General features: G+C 40.8%; 1 protein-coding gene across 3 annotated transcripts in view; it reads left to right on the top strand.

Moving 5' to 3' along the window:
- Window positions 1–24,428, top strand: part of LATS2 (large tumor suppressor kinase 2) — a 50,561-nt gene that overhangs the window by 8,693 nt on the left and 17,440 nt on the right. Inside the window, exon 2 of one of the 3 annotated variants that reach the window (XM_075419022.1) lies at window positions 18,283–18,424. The exons of the other annotated variants lie outside the window; for them this stretch is intronic. Coding sequence (XP_075275137.1) covers window positions 18,283–18,424 — 142 coding nt within the window. The remainder of the gene's footprint in view (window positions 1–18,282; window positions 18,425–24,428) is intronic. 3 annotated transcript variants of the gene reach the window in all.

Raw genomic sequence — 24,428 nt, 5'->3', positions numbered from 1 at the left:
TCTTTTCATCCATTGTGTCGCTTGTGATTTTGTAGTGGATTCTGGCCCTCATAACTTAATGGGGACTTTGCTGTTGACCTGAAAGAAGCCAGGATTACACACTTTTTTGAAGAGATACAAAACAAAATTACACACATAATTAGTCATAGTTCTTCTCAAACAAATGGAGTAACTTGTCTGTTGTTTGCTTAAGTCATCTTTTGAACAGTAATTGTGTAGCAAGTTTCAATCAAAAATAATTAGTGAAGCATAAGTTGTTTTGAAACTTGTAGAACATGACTGCTAAAGGCTGGACCTTTTTTGTTGCAAAAGCTTGAAGCCAAAAGCACTGCTAATATACTGTTCTTTAGTAAATAAAACTCCTTGGGTTTGGCAGTGTAACTTGCAGTCATTGCAGAGGGACAAGAGTGTGGAGTGTCTGTCTGTCCTGTGGGCTGGCAAACCGCTGGAATCACCTGGGGCGTTTTGGGTGTGGTGGTAAATGCAGCTGCTGTTGTGGACTGAATTTTTCTGATGAATAGATGCAATTGAGCGTGTGATCAGTGACATTCCAACAACCTGAATGAGCTGTACTGTAGTTACTGTACTTCCTTAGAGCATAAATAGCCCCTGACACTGTAGTTTAGAGTGGGCTGCAACAGTTGTAGATGAACTGTGGAACGTTACATGCTTGTTACTTCCTCCCGCAGCAAACTTCTTCACTTTGAGCAAGGGTGCCTTTTCTGGGTCAAGATTTCTAGACATAGTTTGTTTGGGTAGCTATTTTTTAGGAAAAAAAAAGTATTTTAGGATTCTTTTACAGGCTGCATAACTCAAGTAACATGCATCATGTACTATACACTGAATAACTATGTTAATATATGAAACAGGAAGTCCTTATGTTTCATTTTTTCTAGAGGCTTTTATAAATATCTCTGTGATAAAACATGTACACCCAACCTATGCCATAATCAGAACATTCCAAAGGGGAAGATCTGTCCTTGGACACTAATTATAGTGTCTTTCAAGGAAGTGGAATGGTGTTTGTGGGTACTGTAATGTGTCTAAGAATATCAAGCTGACGGTCTTATCACCTGTGTTACACTGAGTTCATGGAATTCACTTTGTAGAAGTGAGGTGGGTTTAGGGGTTTTTGTTTATTTGTTTGTTTTTATTTCTTCCTTCTTTCATTCCAGGATTTTTTAGATCCCTTCATCATGGATTACATCCTTTTTATTTAACCCATTTGGCAAAGATTCTACCCTGATTTGGGAACTACTGCTTGATTTTGGGAAACTTTGAGAGCGGGGAATACAGTATTTATGTCAATTTGAACAAATATTTGCACTTCTTTAAGTGAGGGAAATTCTGCTATGCCAAGTAGAGCTTGGACAGAAAGTACTTCTTATATTTTGCATGTGGAATTAGTATTCTGTGTTTTGTTTTCTATATAGGGTTTTAGGTCATGCTTGTTCACATATAATCCATGTGCCATCTAACAGTGCCTTACTGAGCAAGATGACTTTTCACGCTACCATTGGAGTGATGAGAGGAAGCAAATACAATGCAAAGCTTTGTTTTGGTAACAGACAATGCATGGCTGGAGTTTTGCTTGTAATAAACTATCTGTTGCAGTGTATTTGTTAAGAGGACAAGTCTAAAAAGACAGCTTGCCTTCATAGTGAAGGGCAGCAAATTTTGTAATAGCCCTGAGCAAATGGGGGAATTAATTTCATAACATTGGCCTATCCCATAACAAAATGTTGTCTTTTGCTTGCATAAACTACCTGTGTTAAGAGTTCTGCTTGCCCAGCTATTTACCAAAACCTCTAGGATGAACATCTTAGTTGTCATGTGGGCACTCTGGGTCCAGATTGTTTTGTTAATGAAAAATGGCTGAAGAATGAGCTGTTATGTTTGCCTAGGTTATTCTGTGGAACATATGTTAAAGGTGGCAAGAGTAATTACAAGCCATGTTGCAGGACAGGAGGAAATCACTATTCTGGGGTTACAAGGAGAAAAAAGGTGCCTTCGAGTGAGGGCACTCACTGCTGAATGCAGGAGAAAGACTTTGTTTGAGCAACTGAAGTAAATTTGATAATTCAGGCCAACAGTCTCTTGTGTGTTCATTTGCCTCCCTCATTTGAAGGTAAGTTTTGTACTGTCTTCTCTTTGCTAGCTGTGTTGAGAGCTTGTTTCATAATCTTCTTCTATACTTTCTTCTTTTCTCTCTAACCTCCCTTTTGGGTTTCTGCCTATTTTCTAATTTCTGACAAGTTTTCGGTATCATCCAGTGTTCTTCCATCAAGGCATGTAAGGCAATGTGTTTTCCCACCAATACACCTGAAGTTAGCCCCATAAGTCATTTCAATTTTTAACTGCTTCATAAAAAAAAGTGAGTCATAGCTTTCCAGGGGCTGAAAGCAAGAGGCAAGAACTGCTCTAGAGCTGATACCTGCTGACACCTCTCTCTGTTTGTCTTGTCTCCAGTTTTCCTATATTGCTGTCACTTCTTGCTGATGCTGTCTTAATGAATATACTTAAATCCTCTGTGTCATGATGCAGTTCCTGCAATGTATTTCGGAAGGTGCTTTGGCTTTGTTCTATGTGAGTGTGGCTTAGAGTATGCTCTTCTCCTGCAGGAGAAAGAAGAAGAATTTTGTCTTCTCCCTTGCGTTTTCGCAGTGGTGGCAAGTATTCCTTGGCAGTAGTAGGTGACTGCATGTGCTCCTTCACATGACAACATTGGCCTCTTGGCAGCTGGGCAGCAATATGACACTGAACAAGACTGCAGTATGTTTTAAACTCTGCCCTTTATTCTTGTTAGTCTCCTTTCTTCTTTAGAAAACTATATAATCGCAATTTGGTAGTAGGATTATGTTTAAAATGACAGAACAGGAATAATATGCCAGACTTCAACTGTAGATAAGTGTGAATCTTGAGTTATGTCAAACTAGCGCTTCCCTATTCCTCATGTCAGATAATCATTCTAGAAGCTTGGGAGTTGATATAGAAGTCTAAAATGATATATTGCAGTAACAGGATGCGGGATTAACTTGTATTGGATACTTAAATTATTTATTAAAATCTCATTGCCAGGAGAAGGTTAGGCTATGGATTTTTTTTTTAATAAAAAAGGAAATGGCTTCAGCACAGTCGCTAAAAATTCTGCTTAAGCATTAACTTCAGTCTCTGAATAAAAAAGCCCATGTGACCAACAGTAAAGATTGCCATTATTATAACAGGAAGTTGATATCACAATAGTAATAGGGTGTAACTGTTCCTTTTGCATTTTTCTGTTGTTCACAGCCTAAATCTCTGATGTTCTTTTCAGCTTGTATCTGAGAGGAACCAATGTAATTTTGTGCTGAGACTGAAAAATAGCATCTCTGCATGGGAGGGGTGGGTTGGATTGGTTTTTTTGGTTGTGTTTGTGGGTTTTTTCCTTTCTCAAAAAAATGAAATGATGCTTTTAAACTTAGAGAGATCTCAGTAGAAGGACTGGATGCAAGGCTTTTGCATGCTACAGTCCTTAGAGGGAATCCAAGACAAGGCGTGCGTTTAGAACTCACTTAATTCAACCTACGAATTCTTTTCTGATAGTTGCTAAGCTAACTAAAAGCTTATATTAAAGCTGCTAATTCAATATCAATAGAGGGCAAATAAAAGCGACTACTTCTCATGTGATATTCAGGTATGTACCGTACTTGTGTGGAGTGATTTTTTTTTTTGTTGTTTTTAATCTTTCTTTTTTCCTGAAGCAAGGCTGAATATACATGGAGTAACTTACAACGGCAGTCTTTTTTCCTCACTTTTTTTCTTGCTGTGCCTAGAGAAAAATGTTTTTTGCAGACATTTTGAAATTAGTTGATCAGCAGAACTGAAACTAAAATAAAGAAGAAAAAAAAAGGGGGAATTTCATCTATACACTGTGTAGAAATACTAATACTGTCACCAGGTACATGAGCTTGTAGTAATTTAAATTGCAAGAGTGTAGCCAGGCGTTCAGTTGCAAAATATAATTTGATAAACTGAAAGGAACTGAAGTACTTTCTCTTCCATTTTATTTATAAAATATCATTGCCAGATATTGTCATATTTGCCCAAGGGCAGAATGAAGTTGCTCTGAAAGTGAGTGGTTATGAGCTACAAAATGCAGCAGAAGTGCTTTTTGGTTGCAAGGTTGATCATGTCACTGTCCGGGAGACCGCAGCTTGTTGGTGCTCCCTTGGGCATGATGTTCAAATCCTGCTTCGCAACTGCTTATGATGGTGGTGACTCCTATATAATGTCCATGTCCCGAGTCTGTTGTCCATGTATCCTTCCACCAACCTACCATAAATCAGACTCCAGTACATATATTCTTTGTTCCTTAGGTGCTGGCTGTCTCTGTGTCTTGCAAATGCGTGTATGCAATGATACCTAAAATAGGCGAGGAGAGACATGAAAGAGATCTTCAAGCTGGGTTTTAGTGATAGCAGCTGCTGTTTTTCTCATTTATTGGGTATGTCTGTTAATTCCCCACCATTGCCTCTTTCTTTTTTTGAATCTCTCTTAACAAGCAGCTGGGCAGGCCCAGGTGTTCCTTTATTTGACTAAGGAAAGCATTTTGGCTGGATTGCAAGCTGCCTCATTATGGTTTAACTACTCTAGAGTAGATGTTTTACAATCAAGTACTGCTGGAACAAACACTGTTTGCACTAGTAAAATCTAAGAGGGACAGACATCCTGTCTGTTTGCTTAAAGATATAGATGTTTCTGTAAATTTGGGCCTTATCCTTACAAAAGTCGTATGTATAGCATGTGAAATACATTCCACTCTTTTTCACTCTTTCTGCTTATGTTTCTAACCTAATTGTGAATGTAGTTTAGATCTGGCATTTTTATGTTTCTTGGAGCTGAGGCTTAGAGTGGAAAATGCTGGTCCTTATTTCTAGGTTTTAATCATTCCCTAGCTTTTTGAAAAATAATACATTTTAAAATGTCTCTGATTACCGGAATAGGGGCTAAAGTTGCTGTGGTGTTGTGGTCTTTGGTGTTATCCTACTGTAGCAGCAGCAGGCTCATATTGTGCAGACTGGAGAGGGATCCCAATTTGCCGTCTTTAGAAGATTCTTAAATAAAAGCCTGGTGAAAGTTAACCAGTCAAACTCTTGCTCTATGCCTGCTCTACGCATCTGCTGCTGGTCATCCAAAATAGTGTTTCTGCTGGAAGATTTTCAATTTCATGTTACTTGGCAGCTGATGTGTCTTCTCTGATACTATGTGACTTCTGCTGAGTTAATTCTGACACCTCTGATCTTGATGGGGTCACCCAGCTATGGTTGCAGCACAGCAGAGCTGGTTTTGTTCTAATAGTCTTGTCCTGCCATCTGTACTGTCGCTGGCACTTCTCGTATACAAACTGACACATAGGTCAATTAGGTTTCATTCAAGAGATGCATGTGTGCATGTATGTGTTATGATGACTGCAGTGTTTGTGTGATACCAGGTGTTTGTGAAGAACTTAATCCATAGGATTTGGTACTGCACTGAAGATTTCTTTTCCAGTCTAAGTAAACAAGATTCTAATGTTCGAGGCTATATTCTTCTTCCCTGCAGTGTAAGAGATGGATTTTTCTTGATAAGAAACTTGTGCTCTTCATTTTAACTGAATCCAAGCAATTAAAAATACTTCCTCAGGGAGGAAGAGAACAAAAGAGAAGATGAAAATACTTTAAAAGAAAATTATTTCTAGGTCAGGTAATTTTCAGAAGGCTGAAGCCAGCGAACGCTCTGTACTCATAACTTTGTGAATCAGGTAACAGCTTTGTCAGGGACAGCCTGTGAAAATAAGTATGTTCTGTGCTGCTTTGTCTTTATTTGTTATCGGTGTATGCGTGCGTATGTGAAACTGTTACTGTGACATATACTGTCTTCTACACATTTAGAGAAACATAAACGCAACATAAATGGAAAAATGTTGAGATTTAAATGTAAATTGCTTGAATGACCAAGCATTTTGCAACTATTTTCTATATCCTTCATTACTCTAATGCATGATTTGAGATTACTCATTGCAGCTGAAGCATGCAAAGATGAAGCGTATTACTCCTCACATACACAAAATGCTAGAAAGAAGACTGCTGATACTAGGTGATGATATAGTTATGTTCTTCCCCTTCAAAGAGATTGACTTCAGTAGGACAACTGGCAGTGTAGCAGTGTCAAATTACTCCTGTGTAAGTCTTTATGTGGTCAGGTTTGGATTTTATCCACCATTTATGAATCTGTTGAATGTAGGTTACTTCAAAACAGAAGAAAATGTCACCACAGACTCAGAGATCATCATTGCTGCTCTGCAGCTTCCTTCTCTCCCTGTTCGTTTTGTTCTTCCAGTGTATCAACTCTTAAGTATCGTCAAGGTGATTCAAGTCTGTACCTTCCTTCACCTGTTGTCCTATTGCATTGTTTCTTCTGCTCTGTTGGTTTGAATGACTAGTATTCAATACCTCCTGCATGCTTTTCTCCACATGCCTCTGAATACCCATAATTAATATTTTTTATAATAGCAAACTATTAAGAAAGAACTCTTCCATAGACTTAAACCTTATTTTTTACATTTGGTGTGACATCCTAAAGAATTATAGATGCAACTGTAAAGTGACTTTGACAGCACACCCCACGTGTTTTCATTTCTGCGTCTTTTCTTCCATTCAGCGTCAGGACTCCATAGTCTGTGCTTAAACTAGCCACCTGTCCTGTTTTGGTTTTTTTTTTCCAGCTTTGCCACAGTCACTGTGTTCATTCCACCTTCCTGCCAGATGTCAGCCTGATAAAGGTGCATAAAATCTAATTTAATCAATGTAACTGAAACCTTGGAAATATTAATATGTGCAGGGTGTCCTGGTTTACAAAAAATAAAAAAAACCTTTGGCTGTCCCAATTAAACATATAAAAAGTTGTGGCCATGTGACAGAGATCTTTGCATCAAGACAAGCCCACTCCATATTGGGCTATTTTTGTCCTGGCTCCAAACAAGTGATGAATAATTTTCTCCAGAGAAGTGCATTTCACCTTCCTGGAGCCAGATTTTTCTGATTGTCTAGCATAGTTTCTTGATTGTGCTTTTAGATGATTCCCTGATTGCCTGTGTAATGTGTGCTGCCCAGGCATGGTAGCGACCAGCTGGCAGTGGGCTGGAGCAGGGTGGAATTCCTCTTTACTTTCAAGTGCTCCACTAGTTGCTATGCTGGAAACTCACTTCCATCTCCTTCCTGTGGTCATTTCTTGCACCTTGGCCATCAATTCCATTCTCAATAGCTTTTTATTATGTTCTCTAATGCCAGCACTAAGTTCATTGAGTGCTTTCTTGAAGGTGTGTTATGAAGAACCTGTGAAACGTGTGGTGTTGCAGTCGTGCAAATGGTGGAGAGAAGATGTTGGTGCAGTGCTCAACAGCACAAACTGAAGACCTAGAGTGTAGACAGTTTACAAGCAGTCAAAAATCATCAGTCTCTGCCAGGGCACATGGCGAGCCAGCTCCCCATACTACAAAAGCAAGACCTCACTGGGAAGTGCCAGTAAATTCAGAAGCAAGCCACAACAATCTTCATTTGCGTTGGTGTGCCTCCCATCATCCCCATCTCTCTGTTCACTGAGAAGTGAATCTTCAGGGGTTTTAGCCACATGAAAGTAACCTACAAAAAGTATTTTTCAGTACTACTTTGGTGCTGTAAAACCTTCTGTAACAAATCAGTTCCACTTTTCTAGGAACTTCACTGTGGTTTGTAAGTGTTAGAAACTGCTGGAGGTTGAGAACTTGCTGTTGCAGGCCCTGCTTTTTGCTTCTGCAGAAAAGGGTGCTCAGATTTACTGCCAGGGAGAAGCGGTTGCCTCCTGAGCCTGGAACACCTCTACTGAGGAGGCAGAGGAGAGTCTGAGGTGCAGAGCTCTGGTCTTGGAGGCAGAGCTGCCTTCTCCCAGATTCCTGGGAAGGTCAGAACATCCTGCTATGTGTTCAGTGTCTCCAGGAATGCTATTTTGAGCAAACAGCAGTGCTATGTGTTTAACAGGATTCCTTGTTTTTTGCAGAGAGCCATTTTCTTCCTCTTGCCTCGTGGAGGAGGGTTTGTGCTCTCAAGCTCACCACTGTCTACTGAAACATGAACTCAGTCATCACCCTGCCCTACATGGGCCAAACAGCAGCAGCCGTAGCATTAGCACAGCGTCTATGGGAGGCCAGTTTTCTTGCTTTCAGCTATGCATAAAAATGCCTTCACTTCCTTTCTCCCCATTATCTTGACCATTTCCCAAACACTAGACAAAACCCTGAGTCAAAGGTACCATCAACCCTCCTCCAAAGTTATGAGTCCATGGATTTGGGGAAAACCCTGCCACTAGAACACAGATCTGGTTTGTTTTGCCACGTTCACATAGTAGTTTCGTGGTTTCCCAGTCTGGGAAGAGGCTCGATGGAAATAATTTTTACCTCCCCCTTCTTTTGTTCTTTTGGCTCTCAGGTTGTGGCAGCTAAGTGGATAGAGGAGGTATTACTGCTGAGGTTTAAACTCTGGTAGGAAAGTGATAACTGACAATCACGAGGGCAGATAGGAAGCGTAACAAGGATGAAGCCACTGCTAAAAAGTAGGAACTGGATGCGTGAGTAGAGAGGATGGTATTTGGCATTTACTGGGGGAGGAGGACAATCAGGTCACAGAGCTGGCAGTGCTGAGTTGAGCCCTTAGTAGCAAACTGGTTGTTGTAACTGGAGGAGCATTAGTGCTAATGAAGTACCTGTCCCGAAAATTGAATGTAGTTTCTGAGGATGAAAATCCTAATCATGCACACTGAAGTGCTGTTTTGGTCTCTCAGCCCCCAAGCCACCTGCATGATGGAAGTCAGCGTATGTTCAGTGAGTGCTCAGGCGTTAGCAAAGTCCTTTCCTTCAGCTCTGCAGTGTGCAAGAAACAGCAGCCTGAGCCAGAGCTTCTCCCTGCACACCAGGGAAAGCAGCGTGGGGTTCCCAGTAGTGCACCCCAAGAGTGATTGCCTGCTGCTTGCTCTAGCTGGCAGGCACTGCAGAGGAGAAGAGGCATCTTCCCCACCTTCCCAGCCTATTGAATTCGAAAGCTCCAGGTTGCCTTGCTTTCCTCCTCCCCACTTCCCTCTTTTCAGTGTTTTTTGTGTGCTTGCTGTCTAAAGTCATGCTTAACCCCTCATCCTGCCCACATGCTCTGCTCACAAGGCTTAATTGCTTTTCGTACTTGTAGGTAACACCCTCTATTCTAAATGCCTGGCTTCTGTGCTTGTTGCGATGGCTGTTCTTTCTTTTGGGAAAATAAAAGATTTGCTTTTCTTGTAAAAATAGCTTTATTATTTCCATACGCAAGTAGCAATCAGGGCAGGCGTATTTCCAGGTCGGCCTGGAGATGGGTTTGGATAGTGTAACCCTCTGCTCCAGAAATGGGCTGGAACCAGCAACAGTTCCTGATGTGCTGAGCAAAGCTGAGTGGCTTGGGGAGAAGTGGGATCCCTTTTTTTTGGTGCACATGCAACGTGCTGGTGTTCTTCTGCTATGCAGAGGAGTCAGGCATTGACATAATGAGCACTTTGCTCTGTTAAGTACTTAATGTTAGTTTTGCAGTTTTCTCATAATCATGCTCTTTTGCTAATTGTAGGCATGGGTTTTGAATAAAAGATTACAAAGGGAAGTTTCTTAGGGCATAGTCTCTAACTACAAGTGCTTGAGTATCTGAGTAGAAGGGTTTTTTTGCAGGAGCAGCCTGTATTATTCCACAAGATTGTGCTTAGTTGGGTACTGAGTAAATAAACAGTAAATAAGCAAATCTTGGATAAAGTTGCTCTGTGCTTGTTTAGATAGTCATGCTGTACTTTGGATTTTGTTCTCTGTGGTAGCTGTCTTGTGAATCTTCTGGCTCATTGCCATGTATTTCTAAATTTATATGAACCTGATGCGAATCTTTTTAATCTTTGTCTTTTACTAGTTCACATTTTTACTTCCTTTGGGTGTATTTTGGAGGTGTCTAAGTCTTTTAAAATCTAGTCAGCTTGAATTTTCCCTTTATCTTCACAAAAGTCACTACAGAAGTAAGAAAAAAGCACAGAAGGGGAATTACAGGCAGCATTAAAAATGTTCTTTCAGAACAGAAAAGCAGATTTAACATGAATTAAAAACTCAGCTCTGTTTCAGAGTTGCAAAAGCTCTTTTATTCACCAGAGAGCTGTTAAAGCTAGTCATTTTTGGCATAGTATCGGTCAGGGAAGCGTGACAAAGTGCAGTGGAATGCACTGAGCTGCAATCCAGCTTGTAGTGGTATATGACTTTAGTGTACGAAGCATTGCAGGAAGTGCTGGGGGGGTGGGGAGGCCTTTTCATTTCATCAGCTACTGAGTAACAGTGTTCTTCCTCAGACCCCACTTGCAACAAGAGAGTCCCCTGAATGCTTGGGTCAGAAAACAGAATGTGAAGAGCCTGCCCAATCTGAGTTCCTTGTAGAACTTGGCTCTGTTCTCTGAGCACTGCTGTGCAGAGTGCGGTGAGATGGGAAAGTTGGGAAGAGTAGTGTGTTTGAGATGGCAGATCAACTGTGCGTGTCTAGACTGGGATCATGTCCCCAGCCCCACCGTGCTGGAAGATGAAGATTCTTGGGCTGAAATTCTGCGCTCATTCAAATCAGAAGTAAAACTCCTATTGGTTTCTTCAGGCTAGAGTTTTGCTGCTTATTTTGAGCAGCATGAGAGTCCTCCTGTTCCACCAGTACACACACATGCTAAGTCCATTTACCTAGACTTAGGTTTTGGCACAGATTTTGGCCTTAAATGGAAATTGTTCAAATCCATTTAATATCGGTAACTTGGATTTCAGATTACAAGGACAGTTAAACCCAGCTATATGTGATCATTAATAACTAGTTAAGATATTCCTGTAATTTGAAGCGTACCTGATATTTTCCTTCTTATCTAAATTATGATGGTGTGCACAGAGCTTTTCAAACATTTGTAATGGTGTTATAAGAAAACATGATGGTATCTTTCCTGGCAGAACAGAAAGTGGGAAAAGCTTGGTGTGGATCATGTACCAGTGTAAATTGCTAACAAGAGTTTTACGGTTCACCTTTGGTTTCACATTTGCATGGCTCTGTTACAGTGATAATCAAATACAAAGTCACTGTTGTGTTGGCATTGCAATAAAGCTGTGCGGTGCAACATCATTGCAAAAAATGAGATCTCTAGCCAGAACACGATACAACCTGAACTGATGTTTCTAAGATAGGGATGTAGGAAAGTTGCAACACAGAGGAGACAAAAGGATAATGATATTTAGTGGTTTTATTGGTCACATGGATATCTCTGTCATTCTTACTGTCTGCTTACTTAATGTTCTTCAAGAGGAGAGCCTGAGGTTGTATTGTAAACATGGGTAAATGCTCAGAGCTGGAGTAAATGAATAGTCAGCTAGTGGGATGTCCTAGCCCGTACCCTTCAGGTTAGAAAGAATGCAGAAGTTGCTTGGCAGATAGATCGCTTAGATGGGAGCATTGTAATACTCATTGAAAGCTCGTTTGGCATTTAGGATATAGATCCTATTTAAGATGTAGGCTGTCAGATTATTACAGGTTAAGGTTCTTCTACTCTAGATTCTTAGCTCTACCCTTTTGCAGAGCTGAGCTAAAAGTTGAAAACTGACTATTAAAATTGATGTACAAGAATTATTATAGTCATTCAAGTAATGGACTGCATATGGAACTACTATATTACTGTTCTCTTTGCATGGCAGTACTTCAGATAGTACCAGCAGCTCAGATATTGCATGTTCTGGAACATAAATCCTACAAATTTCAGCTGTGGAAAAAAACCGCCTAAATTCAAGTTTTCACGCATACTTCTATACATGTATATATATACACATACTTCTAAGCTTGCTTATCATTGGCTGCTGTGGTTAGTCTGTGAAAATGGTGGCAGATACTGAAAAGCTTGATGAAAAATAATTAATCATGATGTTGACAATTTTAAGAGCTGATGGGTGCCTTGGAGAAAAGGAACAGACAGTTGCAATGCTTGTTACAGGAAGTGGATGTTGACCTTGGAAGCAGAGTGTTTTCTTGAATACTGCTGTTCAGAAATCATTTCATCTGTAATTCTGGGTCTCACAGCATTATCCAGGGAACTGTGCACACAAACAGGAGCCCAAGTAAGATGCACACACAGTAGAAGTGAGAAAAGAGTGTTCCTCTGGAGCTCAGAAATTACTCCAAGAAGACCTCTTGAAGTTTACTGGTGTAGTGTGAACTCGATCCTCAAAATACAGAGACTGTCTCCATGTATCATTACCACAGAGGCTTAGCTTTGTTTTGGTCTTGGCATGCTCAAAGAGTACAAACACGGATCTTCTCGTGAACCTGCAGTGCAGTGTGATGCAATGACATCTGTTTGACAGTACTTGGCAACACGCACACGGGTTAGAAACCAGTAGGAGTACTGTCTCCACTCAGTTCTCATAGGGGAAATTTAGGAACTTGGAACTTGATTGCCTAACCAGACATATATCCTTACCTTTGGCAGCTTTGTAGAACAGGTGCATAGAAACTGTATTTTTTTACTTCATGCAAAAACTGAGAGATTCACCAGTGCACTACTGCACATTATTGAGTCTTAGTTTCTGGGATGCTGTATTATGAAGCCTCCCTTCCGTGCCATGTAGTGTTGTGCTCGTTACTGGTAGCATTATCCTGTCAAAGCGCTGGCCAGATTTCATTCTGTATCTGAACTATTCAAGACGCATTTTGCCCAGCGTGATTTTGCTGTAGGCATCACTTTTAAGAATATGTTTTCTCAAGGAGGAGAAGTGATTACTTGTCTCTTACTCATTTCTTAATATTTTGTGCCCTTAAAGATCTCAGAAGAAACGTTGCTGTCTCTGAATATTATTTGTGCAACTGAGAGTGTACTGTAATGGTAATAGTAAAGCCTGAAAAACAATTGCCATTTGTTCTCGTATCAGGTGATATAGGTTGAGAGCACTGGAAAACAACAGTCTCCTAGAAGTTTGAGTAAAGTCTGGAAGGAGAGGGATGAGGAATGTTGATCCACTTCCAGGATTACTGGGAGCTAGTAAGCAAATGTGTCAACACTGGGTGACTTGGTCAAGGAATGGTTTATTTATCCGCTTGAACCTTCTCAGGCTTCCGCCTCAGACTTCAGCTGTGGAGGAAGGATGAGGGGAATCATGTCCTTTGCTCTGCTTTCCTCCCTCTCCTTTGTTTCAGTCTAATCAAGTTCAGACTTCTTTAGAGTTCAAAATACTGTATTTTCCTAAGAAATATAGTTGTTATGGAATAGGTCCAATATCCGCTAGAGTCAGTGTTACATGGTTTTTATTGGCTAGATACAGTGAGAATTTCTTTTTTTCTTCCTCCTGTGGTTTAAAATTACTCGTCTAACATGTTGATTTGTAGCCTGTCATGTAAGACTGTTTCCCCTTGGCTATATCTTTTTAAGATGATCAAATGTATTTCTGAAAAATGTCCTGTTGTTGCCTTGAAATATTAGGTGATAACTGTACAAGTAAGAGAGGGATTAGCTTGTTAAACCTCATATGACACCAACACACAAAATACTGCAACTAAAAATTTTCTTAAGGCAGCATAGAGGAAAAAAAAAATAAAAGAACTTTATGGTCTGAGATAAGCATATTCTATTCACTTGGGAAGTTTGTTGGTTGGTGTGAAGGAAGGAGAGGAGGCTCCTGGGCTGGGGCTCCAGGAGAGCAGCTTTTGGTGGTGCTGCCAGAGTCACCCATCTTCCCGCTTGTTCCTCCCCGGTTCATTCCCGCAAGCTGTGCCAACACAGAGTTTGCGGAGCTGAGCGGTGACAGATCAGGGAACTGATCCAGGTTAAAAATAACTTTTTGGGGGTGGTCAGAGGGACACAAGCACAATTGGGGGCTGTGGCAGGGGGCACAGAAAGGAGCAGAGAAGTTGAGAGTGGTGGCAGCTGCCTTTGCTGTCAACCACCAACAGAGAAAATGCCGAGAGAAAGCTCAGCCTGCTCTCACGTGCTCTCCTCCTTCCAGCTGTGCTCCAGAGAGGGCCATGTGCTCAGTGCTGTCTCTTCTTACTCCTCCTCTCACCCAGGTCTTGCTGCCCCAGCTGAGCTGCTGCTGGAGTTAACCCTAGCTCACTTGGGTCAAAATGAGCTGAGTTAGCTTCAACAGTTAAATCATGAGTCTGTGCTAACCCAGCTGTTTCTGGTGGCGAGCAGGCCACAGTGTGGTCAGGCAGGAGGGAAGTAGGTGGTGCCTCTGGTACAGGGAGTGGTGACAAGCAGCCAGGGACAAGGTGGAAGTAGTTTGCTGCTGCTATGCTTGCAGCTGGAAGATAATATGTGAATACTAAGTTATGAATGCTGAAAGTAATGAGATGGTCGTTTTTCATGTTGCTGTGGCTGATTTCATTGATGGCTAATAGCAGGTTTGTGAGGAGATACTAATGTTAAGGGGGTGACATTGAGGAGGATCTAACAAGAGGATTTCTTTTCTTACAACGACCTAAAATATGTATCACAGCTTTTATGGAGCGGGGCAAGAAAGATGCTTCTTCAGTACTGTGTGTCTTGACTATTAAAGTGTGCCACTTGGCCAGTAGCCAACAGAAATAATGTTGATGTGAACTTGATAAAGATAGTGCTAAGGAAATAGCAGATAAAAACCCGACAATTTAAGAGAGAGAGCATGGAAACCTAGAAAGAAATGGTTTTATAATTCCAAAAGATACTTTTGAAAATAATTACATAATAAAAGCCAAGCCAGATAACTGTATTCCTTTCAGTTGTTCTGTTCAATATTATCAAATATTCCTCCCCCTGCTCTTCTATGTCGAACTGGACTTGGGTGTCTGCTTACAAGGTCCCTCTAGGACGTCGATCAAAGTGTATGTTACCACCTGGCTTTATTTATTTATTTTTACACTTCTCTGTTCTCACTGAGCACAGAAAAGGAGCAGTCATGTGAAGCATTACCGTGGAGCAGAAGCAGTCTTTCACTTTCTTCCTGCTTCTGGTCAGGTCTGGGGACCCCAGTGGGCATTTTTCCCTCCCCCTAGTAGCTCCTAAGCTGAGGAAGATGCAGCTGCTCTCTTGGGGGAATTGTTTGCCTCTCTGTGGAATCTTGTCCCGGTCAGCTATGTGCTAAGAATGTGAATAATTTTGCTGCGGCTGCTTTACATGTAAAAAGCCTGACCTTAAGATATTTTATCCAGCTGTGTTTTTTTCTTTCTCTTTCTTTTTTGCCTCTGGCACTGGTAGAGTTGAGAGTTTTATCTTGCAACTGCAGAGCGCTGCAGTGACTAGCAGTTGTATAAAGCATTTTAGTACAAAGGGGTATTTTTGTAGTCTTCAAAATCACTAAGTGGCAGTCGATGGTGTTTAGCAATTCTTACTTTTGGACCTGTAGTTATACTTATGTATTTGATAGAGTTAATGAAGGTAAGTGCTGCATGGAGACTTCTGGAAAATGTTTAATGAGATCCCTAGTGCTGCAGAGTTTGAGTATATTGTATTACAAGGTTGAGCATATTGATTTTAAAATGGTAAAAGTTGAATGCCTTTTTTATACTTTTGAATGAGAATTTTAAAAAGAAAGATAGCATTATCACAGAATCACAGAATGGTAGGGTTTGGAAGGGACCTCTGTGGGTCATCTAGTCCAACCCTCAAAATAAAAAAAATTAATAAAATTCAAAAATGCCAATAAATTTTTAAAAAATAATATTGTGTGTAGGAGTTCTAAATCTTCCTACTCTTTGAACAATAAATATGCGAAATTGTCTTGCTCAGCACACTTGCATTCTGCATGTATGTGTTGGTACTGAAAAATATTAGGAATCTCAAGATAAAACCCAGATGTTTCTTCAGTCACGTGAGATGTGCTATGTTGGACTGTGAGGCTGAGAGAGAAGTAGCCTTCGTTTGTCTCACAATGGAGCTATATTTCTCAGATTTGTTTTTTTTCTTTTCGACTGTGCATTACTGCTTGATGTCAGTTGGGGTCCCATTGTGGTATAAATCCTCAAAGGAGGGAACAGTTCAGTGGTAATGCATTCCAACCAGATATCCTGGAGGTTTTATAGTTCTGTTAAAGTACTCCCCAAAGAAAAATTAAAGGGAACAAAATCTCCTAAACTTCTAAAGACCATATTGAGAATATGCTTGAACTTTGTTTGGGAAATTATGTTAGTATTTGACCTTGAATATGAATAGGCAACTTAATTTTACTGTCTTTACTTGAATTTTTCTTGCCTTGGAGAAGAGGTTTTAAAACAACACTTGAACGTTCTAGTGGTTTAAAACTGGAAAAAAACATGTAACAAGAAAAGGAGTATCGTTCTTTAAATGTTAAAGTCTTACGAAAGCTTCTAATGCCTTAAGTAGGCAGCGCTCAGTAAAAATGACAGAGGCACCGTTAACAGGGATAGATGCAAAATTCAGATTGTGGAGTTGGGTATGGAGAAATGCAATAAACAGTACTAAAGCATTGCAAATTCAAAGCACTGTGTGTCTTTTTGGGAAATAGCTGACTTTGGCAGCGCAAAAAGCTCTTACAGTCTTTGAAACAATTCTTTTCTGTGCTTTGAGGCTTTATTCCTGGACAACGAACCTCATAGCTCATCTTGCTGAATCTGAATACCCAGTTTACAAGTCCCTTATATCCAGTTTGGCTAAGAAATCCTTTGCAAGATCTCTGAATATTTGTAAAAATCCTCTTTTATACATAACTCAGTATGTGTGTATCTTTATAGTAGAAGGAAGAGCAATGGGAAGCAGTCATCTTAGTATCAGTGGCCACTGAAAATAAATGCTTTGGTACACAAATAACATTAATTTAAATGTAATGCCAGCCAGATGCATTTTGGGCTAACGCGTGAGCAATAAAATTAGAAAACGCATCACTTGCTGCTAATGAAGAGGAATAAGCTCATCATGAAACATTCACTGAACTGCTATTCTATCCGACTTGATTTACTTGCCCTGATAGAGTAAGAAAGTGCTGTCTCCAGAAAGAGAAAGGGAGGCTGGGGGGGTGTGGGCGCTTGTAGGAGGGAGTCACGCTATCATTCTAACAGCTCAGTATGTGAAAAGTGGGTCTGGAGGAGAGCAGGGATGGCCTGCTGCTCTTACAGCAAATGTGGCCTGGTTAATAATAAGTGTAAAATACTAAAACTGCAAAACATCCCACCTGAGAGAAAGAACCTGAAAGAACCCAATTCCAAGAGATTACTTAAAAGAGTTTATATAGTGCTTTTTAAATGGCAGCTGGGCTTTGCACAGCAAGATGTTGCTTTTGCTGAAACTGGCATCTTAATATAGGTAGACATTTAAGAAGCATTGTGTCAGGAGTAGGTTGTTTTTTGGATTTGTTTAAGATTGCATGCCTTGAGTGTAGGGATACTCACTTGGACCCTTAGAGAACAGAGTAGCAGATACCATTTTTTTATTCAGAGCTGGATTTCATGCATGAGGGTCCCAGCACACAGCTGGAAACGAAGCTAGTGCCTTTCTTAAAACAACAGTGCTGTTCTGCAGTGTGGTGCATGTTTCCCTCAAGGTTGGGTCCAATTCTACCTCAACTTTGAAGATTCCTTCTGTGCAAGGCTTTTTACTGTGTTCTATGTGTGTTGAGAGTTTGTGAGATTTTAGTGGAATCAATAAATTCCTGAAGCCAACTTGCTAACATTTTTTCCCCAGGAAATTGTATTGGTTCTTTGCTGGGTGCTCTAGTGTTTATTAATATTCTCAAATAGGCCTTTAATACTTATATCGGTATTGATGTCAGCAGTGTTGGCCAAATTTGCGTGTCTCATAAGGCAGAGTCAGACAGGGGCAGAAGTGGAGTAAGGAGGAATTAGTCTGGCTGAAGTCTGCCCGTTCTCTTGGGTGGGAAAATTTTCTGATTGCTTTGGTGAAATGCACAGGACCTCCCCTGATGGGTTCAATACACCTTGTGAAGAAGTGATATGAAAATGCTTCTGGTTCTTCTTGTCTTTTCAAGCTGAATTCTGTCTTTCAGTTGGGTTTCTGGATTGATTATTGCTTTCTGGATGTAAATCATACCAATGCAGAGGAACGTTTTAAAACAAATGGTGACTGTTTGAAGATTCTTGCCCCATGTGTATCTTCCTCCTAGTTATAAAGGCTGTAACACCCGATATTGTCTGCTAATGGCTTTTGGCAAACCCTGCTACTCAGTACTGCTGCTGAAAGGATTAGCTGCTCTTTGCATCAACTTGACTGTTTTACTGTTAGGATGAAAAAGGAGAAGACAGGGAGATGGGAGGTGTTGCATCCAAGACTTCAGCAACTTGAATCAAAGCACAGAGGCTTGCTAACAAGCTCTCTACTGGCTTGGACTTCTGCCCTGTACAGAGGATTTGATTTGGAGTACCAGGTGGGCAAATCTTTTTCTTTGAGTCACAGTTGTAAGCCTTGGAGCTGGTGCAGTATTAGGCTTGGTATGGAAAGGGGATGGTGTTTTTGGTAACACCTCCAGTTACTAAAAAATGTGAACAGGAACCTGGAAGGGATTTTCAGTGAGCATTACAGGAAGATGCTGATGATTCTTGGTCATTTGCTTATACTTGAATGTCTTCTAATTGCCGTGTTTCCTTTCAGTCAGAGTTCAAAAGCCATTGTAGGATTTTATGTTACCTTTGTAATATTAAGAGCATTGATAAATAGTGCCGTGGCTTGTCTTGCCTTGACTTGTGGGAGCAGGAGAAACTCTTAAGCCTCACTGGTTAATGCAAGGCTGAGGTACTGTGTGACAGAGTACAGGTCACCACAATGGCTGCCAGTCCGGAGGGACAGTAGTGAGCTGGAGCCAAGGCTGAAACTGCTATGGACTGTGTCCAGAGGATGGGAAGTTCCCTGTTCCTGTCACCAAAGTGAGGGGATTTCAGGGAAGTAAAATAGCACCTTTGGAAAGGAGCTATGTACACACTTGCATGTGTGTGCACGTGCATTCACTTATGCATGAAGTAAGCAAAGCTCTTCCACGTGGCTCTGTAACATAAACCTGCCAATGCAGTAATTTATGAATGCTGTTTATATAGCATGATTTTACCTCTGTATAAGATTTCTGAATTAGCACATAATACTGCTCCTGGTTTGAGTTCCCTCTGCTCCAGTGCTGAAGAAAGATTAGGAGAGATTTGTACAACTTTCTGTCTGTTGATGCACCTGACAAGGGTCATTTGGTTAGACTGAACTCCAAATAATTTAAATATCTCTCCAATGAGCAGACTTGAAGAGTAATGAGGAACAGTTATGGCTGTATATGTAATTGTTTGTTCTGTTTCAAATTAGAAATCGTTTTTAGAGTAGGATTCTTCCCGTGTGTTTGTGTAGGGCTCAGCGCAGTGCAGGAGGCTTCAGGTGCCATCACAGTAGATGGGGTTTTTTGCAGCTTGGAGATACTTCAAGCAGTGAAGATGTAAAAATACACACTTTCCCCTCTCCTTTATTTTACCATTAATGGAAACTTGGCCTGTGAATTGTGGTGTATAGATAGTCCTGTAGTGCTACAGGTGTTCAAAGCTGAATGCTCTGTGTGCACACTCCATACACCTCTGTTCTGATGTGGGATCTGAAGCAAAGTGTGTGTTTTCCAGAATGGAGACCTTCTGTAGTCAGGGAGGTATTACTGTTGGCCAAGTTTGATTGCCAAATCAGGAGCCTGTGCTCCTTCATAAGTTGGGGGAAAGAGTGAGTGCCTTCAGAAAGGGTGCTAGAGCCTCTGAGGTAGGCAGCAAGTCACCACGTATCTTGGGTGCTAACAGTGTCACTCTCTCCACCAAATATGTAGGGAAACTAGGCTTCTACCACCAGCTCTTCTGCCACAGATATGCTTTTTTCCCAGGCTGGGTGGGGGACAGGGAGAACAGGCTGTTTGCCACTGTTCCTCAGGTCTGTTGATTAAGCTGCCACTGTGATGGGGTCTCTCTGCACTCTGTTGGGACAGAGCAGCTCAGCTCTGTTCTTGCTTTCCAGCCTACTTGGAAGAAAGGAAAAAAAAAAAGTGGTATTCATGATGGCTTTTGATTATTTTAACAACAGTAATGGAAAGGGAGTAAATACTGTGGCGTCTTTCTCCTTGCCTGTTTGTAATTGTTCTTTCATGACACTTGAGTTTCATGCAGAGTGCAGATTTTCTGAGTCAGGACCTCTTCCAGGTTCCTGCAGGCCTTCCCCTTTCCAAATCCTTTCCAGAGTGCCTGACGGGCTTCCAGAAATGCTATAATAAATATGTTTGTGTGTATGCATATACAAAAAAATTAAATTACTTGTTTTGCCTGACTGGTGACACAAAGAAGAGCCTTATTTCTTCATGAAAGAAGGAGGTGTCACGTCTTTTTTAATACATTGCTTTCAAGGGGCTCACAGACTTGCTTGAAATTAGATTAATTTCAACAAAATCACATGCACAGATGTGCGTACATCATTTGATATCTGCATGTGTGTATACATACACACACATACTCTCTGGGACACCAGCAGGAGTTGTCTGATTAAATGTTCTGATTGGATTTGGAACTTGACATTGCAGTGCGTGTGCGTTTTGTCTTTAAACAGATTGCATCTCTTGAATAGTTCAGCAGAGCTTACTGGAGTGTTTACATATGCGTTCTTTGTCTGGAGATGCCTTGTTATAAATGCTCCATTTTACAAGCATTTGTTTGGAAATATGTTGAGCAGCCATGCTTGGTGTATTTCCAAATGTCTTAACTTTGAGACCTTGGTTTGGCTTATAGCCTGAAGTTCGTATCTCCCCTTTTCATGCAAAGAGCCATGTTTGAACAGCTCTTGGAACACAAGGACTGTAGTGTAAAATGGCAGGCGTCCTCTGTGAAACGCTCATCGCTGAGCACGGTGTGTCTTGCAAGGAGCTGTGGTGGGGGAATGTACTATACAAGTTCAGTTAAATGAAAAACAACAACAACAAAAAAAAAACACACAAAAAAAGGAGTAGTTATATCCTGCTACTTGATACAAATGGCATAAAGTATTTTGATGTAGCTGGTGCCTTTTGAGACACCTGCTAAGAAGCGATGTCATATTTCCAGGTACCATTCTCACCTCTTGTTTTTTTTCTCTGTTGTCCTTTCTGAGTTGATGAAGGTGTTACAGTGGTTGTTCTTTATAAGTACCCTGCTGCTAAGTCTGTAGAGTATTTTTCCTTCACTTAGAAGAACTTTAATAGCTTTGATTAGTCATGAACTTAAGGAAAAGCAGCTGAGAGAAAACAGCAGAGAAGTGTTTTTTATGATACTTGTGAAAGAACTTTGTATTAGCTCTAGGCCTAGTAAAATAAGAAAGCTAATGTGATGAATTTCAAAGGTTGTCTTCATTTGTCTGGTTCATTTGTGTGCTTTTTAATCGTCCAGAGCTGTTTTAAATCTAAAAGGATACTGGAAACATTTTGAACAGCTATAATCTGGATCATTAGAAGATGATTCTCAGTCTCTAGTTACTTTTGTTTTATTTTACCTCATTCCTTCCATAACTACAGGAAATGTGCCATGTCCTGTGGCTTAGACGATTAAGGTAATCTTATTTCAGGGATGGTTTGTAGTGGTAGTGATATGGGGGTTTCTGTCCTGGGACCCAAGAGACACTTTACCCCTCTAGCATCTTTTTGCCTACTACTCCAAGTTAAATATTCTGGGCTGGACCTAATTACCTTACTTTGATTTAATAATAAGTTGTCATTCTGCCATAAACACAACAATAGCAGGACCCCGTTGTACTGAATGCTGCACAAACACAGAATAGTAAATACAGCTACCTTCTGTACATGACTGTCTAAATCAAGACTAAGAGAGTTTGAAGGCAAGCAGAATGAGCTGTGGCATAGCAGTGAATGTCATGTTAGGTATTTTTTTTCCTTCTGATAGGATGTTTACCAGAGCATTGTATAATTTCCAAAATCCTCTCTCTAGGTTTTCGCCATACTCCCTTCGTTAGTTCTTCAAATGTCCCTTGAAAATGTTCTATAAAAACTTTCTGGTTAAAGTTGTTCCTTACCTGTAATTCCCCATTCCTAATTTACAGTCGGTTATTTTTTTCATATGTTGAAGTGATTTGACTTAGTAAGTCTTACATTTCATCACCTATCCATATTCTTTTTCTGTCTGCGCCAACTTTATGTACTACAGGGTGTCCTTTCTGCATATTTTTTCCATTAGTAAGTCTAGTATTAGGATAAAAAAAAAAGGAAGCAAGCACTCTCACAGTGTGAAGTGCTAATGCGCAGTCAGTGTAAAGGAGGGCTGGAGTATCTGACCAAAATATTGGATGACCTTAAGGACTGGAGTGGTACCAGAACTGAAAATAAATTCAGGAGCATAAAGGAAGGACTAAAAGCCAGGATGAAAGCCCCAAACTCAAAATTCCTCTGCTGAAATCAACAAAGAAAAGAAATGACTTTACCACAAGGGTAATTTTTCCACCAGTATTGCACGTCATCAAGAACAGCGTGTGCAGCTCCTATCAAAACCATGTCCCAGTCTTTCTTGATCTATATCTTTCTTGATATAGAGATGGGCTACTACAGCAATAAGGAGACTACAGAGCCTGTTTTACCAGAGAAAACGAAAAGAATGTGGTTTGTTTAGCCCGGGAGGCCAAGCTGCAAGTATCCCTTAGGATGAAGGGGGCTTGCTCTCTGTAGATAACAGCAGAGCTGCTGAAGTTAAAAGACACTCAAAACTGAAGGCAGAGGGAATGAACTGACCCTGCGTAATTTAGGCTGAAAGTAAGAGGGAGGTTTATCACTGCAAAAACGGTATAGCTTTGGAGGAGCTTTGTAACAGGAGGTATGGGGGCAGAAAACTCTTAACTAGCCTTGGGGTAGATCTCCTTAAGTTTCTGAATGGGTTATGTGCTTTATGGATGGACTAAGTGATCCTGCAGCAAACAAATGGGCACTCAGTAGGTTTCTGCCAGTGCTGATTTCTTCCAGCTTTTTTGATACAGTAAAACTGAAAAGCGCTAATGATTCTCAGGATAGCTGCTTAATTATGTGGCTAGAATATTTTAATCAGGGTCACAGTTAGGCATGGGGATTTGAGGGCAAAATTTAGCACCTGGTGTTAGCAACCTAAAAACAGGCAAAACAAAAGTAGACTACAAAATTGGATGAAGCACCCAACTAGAGAATAATTACAGATAGACAATATTTCAAAATAAGGTTCTCCATTTTGTGGGGCTGCAGCAATCCTGACAGAGCATATTGTACACATTGTTTCCTGAGTTTCTTAGGTTTTGCATGTTTAAAATCATGAATGAAAATACCTGCAATGGTGGACTATCGCAGAAAGGTTCATAATCAATTCTGGATCATCTCTTCTGGCATGAACTTTAATTTTTTCCCTTCCGCAGGGAACCTGTATCTGTTTCCTGCATCTGTCACCCACCCTGCTTTGTGAATGGAAAGCAAGTAATTAATTTTTTTTGTTGTTAGTAATCAATTACTTTTGCCAAATCTTGGAGGACCTATTGTCTCCTTCAGACACAGTGTTCTTGGGAAAAAGTCTTACTTATTGTAACCTCTTGTGCAATCTTCACTTGGATGATATATACATCTTGGCAACTAGGAGCTTTCTGAATGAAAAATGTTGCTGGACAACCCTGTAGTACAGCAAGAACGCAAGCCTCTGCCAGTGCTGGTGGAGTACAGCCAGGCGGGAGGGTAAAATGGGGAAAGCCTTTCACATTGCCTACCGAGCACAGAATGGAATGAAGTCTGTATATGCACACTTCCAAATATCTGTTTACCATCAAACAAGGATTTTCCCTGTTGAGCATCTGAGCTCAAAGGTGGCCTTCCTTCTAGCAAAATCTTGAAATCTCTTGGAAAGCTGCCTTCTACCAGCGCAAGGCTGAGGAAATGAGGGAGAGCATGTTGACCATGCAGCTGTCTGGTTTGAGTAGCTCACTGTAGGAACTAGCTGGGAAACACACCCCTCCCCATTTTTCTCTATGAACCCACAAATTTGGGATCCTGCAGAGTTGTCTCAGTCTGCTTTGTGGTTCGTGGCCTGACTGGTTTCCCATTAGATCTGTCCAGAACCACAGTTGACCACTGAAACCTCATTTTAATATTGCAGTTGTAACATTAATTACAAAATTGTTAGAGTTAATTGTAAAAGCACATATTCCTCTTGTAGCTTTTCACTTTACTTCTGGTTTAGCTTTCACCAACAGCTAGTGATGTCTGGAAGCAAAAAGGTACAAAAAAGCACTGCACAGAGAGGTGTTTGAATCCTCCAGAGGGAATACACAGAATGCAAAGCATGAGTTGGGGCCAGGACTGCCCTGTTCCCTTGTGGTTTATGTGCCTGCTGCCAGTGGCTTGTGTTTCTCCTTGCAGGCTGACAGCTGGCTGGGGGGTT

This window comes from Opisthocomus hoazin, chromosome 1 (genome assembly GCF_030867145.1).
Source record: "Opisthocomus hoazin isolate bOpiHoa1 chromosome 1, bOpiHoa1.hap1, whole genome shotgun sequence".
Classification (NCBI taxonomy): Eukaryota; Metazoa; Chordata; class Aves; order Opisthocomiformes; family Opisthocomidae; genus Opisthocomus; species Opisthocomus hoazin.
The sequence above is the reverse complement of the archived record's forward strand: the minus strand, read 5'-3'. Positions and strand labels throughout refer to the sequence as shown.